The sequence below is a fragment of the Monopterus albus genome, unplaced genomic scaffold (assembly GCF_001952655.1).
Source record: "Monopterus albus unplaced genomic scaffold, M_albus_1.0 scaffold191.1, whole genome shotgun sequence".
Lineage (NCBI taxonomy): Eukaryota > Metazoa > Chordata > Actinopteri > Synbranchiformes > Synbranchidae > Monopterus > Monopterus albus.
In genome coordinates this window covers 242,817-249,694 of record NW_018128071.1, presented here as the reverse complement: position 1 = coordinate 249,694, position 6,878 = coordinate 242,817, and the positions used below count along the sequence as shown (strand labels likewise).

At 44.2% G+C, this 6,878-nt stretch overlaps 1 protein-coding gene across 2 annotated transcripts in view; it reads right to left on the bottom strand.

The window, feature by feature from the left end:
• The window catches only part of cd2ap (CD2-associated protein), an 84,430-nt gene that overhangs the window by 12,810 nt on the left and 64,742 nt on the right, over nt 1-6,878 (bottom strand). For both annotated transcript variants that reach the window (XM_020617527.1, XM_020617528.1), the window contains 2 exons: nt 3,419-3,455; nt 2,449-2,511 (listed from right to left, as the gene is read on the bottom strand). In XM_020617527.1, the coding sequence (XP_020473183.1) occupies nt 2,449-2,511; nt 3,419-3,455 (100 nt within the window). The remainder of the gene's footprint in view (nt 1-2,448; nt 2,512-3,418; nt 3,456-6,878) is intronic.

Below are 6,878 nucleotides of genomic sequence, written 5' to 3'. Positions count from 1 at the left end.
CATATCAGGTGACGCCACGGTTTGACATCCCTGTGTAGTATGGGGCTAGCCCAACCGAAGTGATAAAAATGTATAGGCATTATGGTTCAGGGTCTTTCATTCTTCATCTGCCTGCGTGCAGTATTGGAGGTGGAAGTTACCTGGACGTGTAATGTTAATTTTACCTGTGATTCTTTGAATAAACCAGCACGGTTATTTTTTTATATATCCAAGTGGTCCGCTTCATCACTCCGAGTTCCTGGTTAAAAGAGCCGGAATAGCTTCCAATAGCTTACACAGGCAAAGAGGAAGCTGCACTAAAGGAACTGTAAAGAATGATTAATCAGCATGAAAACACATACCCTGATGCTGCTTTTATTATTCTGGGAGATTATATCCACTACAATCTCAGGAAAAGCCTAAACTGTATCAGTTTGTAATCTTTCCTAGTAGAGGAACAAAACACTGGACCAATGTTACAGTAACATTAGAAATGCTTTCTCAGCTGAACCTAAGCCTCATTTTGGTAGATCTGACAACGTAGCAATCCGGCTAAAACCTGCTTACACCAAACGACTCAAGGCAAAACCAGTCTCAGTGAGAACTGTTAACACCTGGAATGACTGTGCACAGGCCAGCCTACAGGGCTGTCTAGAGTCCAGAGACTGGAACATCTTCAAAGGGGCCACAGACAACATCCATGAATATGCAGAGACTGTGAGTGACTACATCAACTGGTGCACAGCCATATGCGCACCAGCTAGAACAGTGTGCATATGGCTAACCCCTCACTACCTCACCAAGTATAATGACATATCCAACTCCACCATTTGAATTACTAGGTGCGATGTTTGAAGTTCACACTGGGAAATACTATTACTCTATTTTTGTGTATTGTGGTTTTAATGCTTTGTTGCCTTTATGTAACTTTTTTATTTTAAAACTAAGTGTTCTTTCTGGCTTTTGACTCCCTACCCAACTCCAAAGGAGAGCTGCACAAAAATTCCTATATGCCTAAACTGTCTGTTTATGCATAAATGGCAAATAAAAATCTTGAATCTTGAGCTAACCCCTCTGGCTCCCATGTAGTAACAGAAAGCTACCAAACTGTCCATCTTGACTACAGCTTTATGTCACCATTTTGAGACCATTGATCACAGCATCTTATTACAGGGACTTGAACATGTTATTAGGATTAAAGGAACTGCACTAAAATGGTTCAAATCATATTTATCAGATAAATTCCAATTTGTTCATCTTAATGTTGAATCTTCCATGTAAACTGAAGTTAGTCATGGTGTTCCACAGAGCTCTGTGTTAGGTCCAGTTCTCTTCACTTTATACGTGTTCCCTTTAGGCAATATTATCAGGAAACAGCATAAATTTCCATTGCTATGCAGATGATACTCAGTTATATTTATCTATGAACCCAGATGAATCAGATCAGTTGGTGAAACACCAAGCATGTCTTAAAGACAAAGGCCTGGATGACTTGTAATCTCTTACTTCTAAACTCTGACAAAACTGAAGTTATTGTACTTGGGCCTGAAAACATTAGAAATCTGCTGTCTAATCATATAGTTACTCTAGATGAGATATAGTAGCTGTGGCCTCCAGTACTGCTGTGAGGAACCTTGAAGTCATTTTTGACCAGGATATGTCCATGTCCATCACACATAAACCAAGTCTCTAGAACTGCCTTCTTTCACCTGCGCAATATTGCAAAAATCAGGAGCATCCTGTCTCAAAGTGATGTTGAAAAACTGGTCCATGCATTTGTTACTTCCAGGCTGGACTACTGTAACTCTTTACTATCAGGATGTCCCAATAATTCCCTAAAAAGCTTCCAGTTAATCCAAAATGCTGCAGCCAGGGTACTGACAGGAACTAGCAAGAGAGATCATATCTCTCCCATATTAGCTTCTCTCCACTGGCTCCCTGTAAAATCCAGAATAGATTTTAAAATCCTTCTTCCAACATACACAGCCCTTAATGACAAGGCTCCATCGTATCTTAAAGACCTCATAGATTAAATCAGAAATGAACCTGAAAATAGTTTGTAAAGTCTCTGAAAATTATTAGTACAATATTTAAAGTATTACTACCCCTCCTCCCCCAACACACACACACACACACACACACGCACATTATATTGAAAATAAAATATTTGAAAACTTAAGGCTGAAGCTTAGAGAGCAGAGGTAGGAAGGAGAGGTACACTGAAAGCAGTAGAACACAGCGTAGAAATAAGGCTCAAAATGTTATGAAGAGAAACAAATGTGGGGTTGTGGTCTGTCTGCTCCCTCCTCGGGTCAACAGTGGAGTGACAAGGGGTACTGTGCACAGAAATGTGCAAAATGTGTCAGATGGAGCAAAGCTACAAACAACCTGAGGAAATGAGGATGAGATGAGATCAGGTGGTTAAAGGAGGATGCGAGGAGCTGAAAGGAAGACAGAGTTCTACTGTACCTCTGTCCTCTGCCCTGATGAGATGAGACGTCTTGTCGGAACCAGGAGCCTCCGGTTTGAGAACTGAAAAACGAAACATGGTCCACCAAAAGTCACCTCGTCTGTTGACCCAACTGATTCAAGACTCAAGAAACGGTATGGTGGAGTATACAATGTCATAAGAACAATCAGACAAAGAAAACTGCTGTCTGACACAAACACAGACACCACTCTCTAGAGAGAGATGCAGTCACACACATATAGCTGCACAAAACACACTGTTCTGTTTGTAGGCAGATAATTTTTTTTGTCTGTGAGACACATCGCGATATCTTAACCCAGACAGGAAGTTGTGCACAGACACGTACTGACTCGTCCCAGAAACGGACACACACACACCAAAGTGAAACGCATACAGCAGTCAAAGGATGTGAATGCAAATTCTGTGTTACTTCCTGTGCAGACAGGAAAATGCATAGTGAGGCAACTGCATTTTTTGCAAACTGTAGATGTTGGTGTTGATAAAACAAAAATGCCACATGACTCTATACTGTTTCTGTGTATTTTTATGGGGCCTTTTAGGTGGATTCTCAGGTCCAGCTCTTAGTCATATACTTATTTGTATCCAATTGTCTTATTCTGTTCTACTGGCAGTCTCTGTTGTGATATTTGAACTATCCCATAATGGATCACACAACCTTGGTATAACCTTGATCCGACATGATGAAATTTGTAAACTATTTATGGACAGAAAATTGCTTTACTAACCCTAACATACCCATCCATGACATGCCCTTGTTATTTATGGGTAAGAGGAAACATTTATTTTAAATGAGAAAATCTGTTATCATCAAAGATCTGTGTTGTGAGTGAAAACAAAAAGCTCTTAGATACTATAGATTGTGCTTTTAACCAGGCAACCCACTTTAGCACACGTCCCTCACACTTAGCACCGCATTTAATAAGACAAAGGGGACAAAGTGTTCCTTACCTGTGCTTTTTGACGGTGCAGGTGGCTTTTTTGGTTTCTAATAGAACATGAAAGAGGAAAGAAAAATAGGTCAGCATAACTTCAAACATTCAGTAATGCACACTAACATTTTCTCAAATATAAAAGCCCCCCAACCTGGAGGAAAGGAGAAAAAGATAAATAAAGTTTGGTCTAAAGAGGGAGACTTGCTAATAGCTAGATTCAATCTTTAGTATTTTATGTATAAACATGGGCAACAGCAGTGGGGGTGAGGTGTCACTGGAAACTCCCCAATGCACAGCAATTTTGGTTTGACATTGAGTGCACTTTGCAGCATTTCTCTGCTCACAGTAGGAAAGCAGTAGCAGATGCCACTTAAAGCTTTTCATCACTTGAACTGGTGAAGCCCCTTTTTTTATAGCTGTATACAAATGTAGCTGTGTTCATTAGTAAGATCAGAATAACACACTTTATTACAGTCATGACAAATGATGCATGCAGTATGAGCCAGAACAGCAAGGAATGTCTGATTCACACCAGTCATTCACAGCAGAAAACATTTCCTTTTAACTGATTAACAGCCGTGTGAAAGTGACTGATCCGTTTTTCAGATAGAGGTTATAATTTTAATAACGTGTACTGTCAAGTATGATTATGGACGTCAGACCCACTATAGTTAACTTGATTCAACCTTCTGGCACCGACCGCTGGCCACTCAAACTACTGTGCTCATGTTAGATTAGTATTCTATTAATATTTATACACCGCTAACAGATAAGGACATCTTCAGGACACACTTGGTTCACCAAGTGATGCTCTGCATTACTGAATTCAGACTTTTAACATGTTCCTTGAGCCACCTAAGAGTGTCTGAAGTAATATTAACATTCCACAAACATCCTGTTCTATTTTGTATAGGCTCCGCCCTCTAAGAGCTGTCGCTATTGGGTTCACCCCTCGCGCATGCACAGTCCTGAAGAGATTCTTTCACGCCCTGTGCCCTGCACTGCACTGCACAAGAGCCATTCCTCACTGCTGGACTCCAGCGCCGCGCCGCCGTCACTGTGTGCCCAGGCTGCGATTTGGACTTCATAATACAGTGTGTTAACACGCTGAACAGGCTCTCTCCCCCCAGGCAGCTTGCCCCCTTAGTGCTTGCTTGCTTGCCTGCGGAGGAGTGCCGGGCGGAGGTGTTCGCAGCTATCAGGGCAGGGCCCTGACAATGTCAGCGGCTAGGCTAGGCTAACCAAACCACGGTGATGGTCCCTTGGTGTATGCACCCCCTGGGTTTCTCGCCGTGAGTGGGCCCAAGTCCACTGACTCACTCCCTGCCATAGTTGGCTCCCCGGACCACATTCATTAACGCGCATTCAAGACAGGTGCAGTGACTAAATGTGACAAAAAAAGAAAAAAAAAAGATTGGGGCAGTCATTTTATGAGTTCTCTCCACAACGGAAGACGCAGCTGCACTGCCAACACCCCATATGGATCCTGCCGCTGAAACACAACTGTCTTTTCAGGGCCAACACCAGAGTCATAAGAGCAGTTTTCTGACAATTGTTTCTCCTCTCTGTGTGCTCAATGTCCGTCACACACACACACACGCGTTTTCCCCACTGCTCAGTTCTCCCCTTGCACAAGCTTGTGCCTTGGGGTGCACTTAACTTTAAGCCTTCTCCACAGCCATGCCCCCCCCCCCAAAAAAAAGCGCCCTCCCTGGGGTTGTGCATACTGAACACTAGTCTCTGGTAATCGTTGAGAGGGTCCACCAATGGCTAGCGGCAATGCACATGAGCGCACTGCATACGAACGCTCATCCCCTGACAGAGCGTTACGCGGTGTGGTGAGAGTGGCTGTCCATGAATAATTGTATGGACAAGCTGAACCAGCCACACTCTGCATTTTTCCAGGCACACCCCTGCTTTCAGCGGCATGCAGGAAACTGTCACGACTTCACCTGTGAGCTCCACTGCACTGATGGCAGAGCTGCAAGTGCTGTTTACCAAAGCAGCTACTGTATCTCCGTGGTGCCATTGGGCCAGGAGCGTGAAAAGAAGCCCTTGCGTTACTTCCTGGTTCCCAAAAAGTCGGGCCAAATGAGACCCATCCTCATCTGTCTCTCCTTCAACAACTACATAGTACAGAGACAGTTTCACATGCTCACCACAAAACAAGCACTGGAGTGTATGTGTCCCAGTGACTGGTTTACTTCCATCAATCTGTGAGACACCTATTTTCATGTACCCATTATCCCCAAACACAGGAAACTCCTGCGTTTCTCCTTCCGAGGTGCACTTTTCCAGTACAACAGGCCTTTCAGCTATTCACTGGCCCTCCGCACGTTTTACAAGTGCGTGGAAGTGGCGTTAGTACCACTACACAGAGCAGGAATCAGAGTCCTCTTTTATTTAGATGATCTGATTCTGATGGCGTGCTCCAGACCTCAAGCAGCTTTTCACACAGCGGTGCTGGTGCAACACCTGACACAAATGGGGTTTGCAATAAACTGGACAAAGAGCTCTCCGGTGCCCTCCCAGACAATCATCTACCTGGGAGTGCACTTAGACTCTCTTAGCATGGAAGCAAGGCTGTCACCCGCCAGACAAGAAATACTTTCATCTCTCCTGCAGCGCGTTGTTCACCACACGAGAGTAACAGCTCTATCTGTCATGCTTTTACTAGGAACAATGTCAGCCAGTCATGTCGTAGTTCCCTTCGGTCTTCTTCATATGAGGAAGTTCCAGAGGTGGTTTGGCAGTCTGCACTTCGACCCGGTGCGCCACAAAAGGCGTGTGCTCACGGTTCCTCCCTTGGTCCAATCAGACCTGGAGTACTGGGGAACTCCCAGTGTGCTGACAGTGGGAGCTGCCTTGGGCAGAGCCACATCACATGTCTCGGTGCTCACAGACACATTTCTGTTCAGCTGGGGAGGCTCATGTCTGTTACAGGCTGTGGGAGGATGGTGGGAATCACACTCCGTCTCTCCACATCAACTGTCTGGAACTAGTTACGGTGCTGAAGGTGGTGATTACTTGTCACCATGTACGCTCACTTGACTGTACTATCAATGCAAGCCGCCATTGTACCCTGTATGTGTGCGTGTGTGTGCGCGCCCTTACTGCACACACGCACTCTGTCTGTGCGCTCTCCACACCATCACACTGGTACCATCATGCTTACTGTTCTCCGTTGGTAATATTGCTATTACTACTGTGAGACAACAGCTGCATAATACAAACATCCGATTATCTCTGTGCGCTGCTAGCGCCTGTATGCTCTTGCAATTTAACTGTTATCTGTGCATTGTTAGGCGCACGCTCTCGCTGTGCGCTCTTCCCTGTACTTTGTAATGTATGGATCTATTTTCCTAGTGCAGTAATACCCCTGTGTCTATTGCATATTGATTGACTGATTGATGCTGCATATGCGTATTGTAAATCTGCATATAAAAATGCTATCTGTCCCTGAAATGTGCAATCCC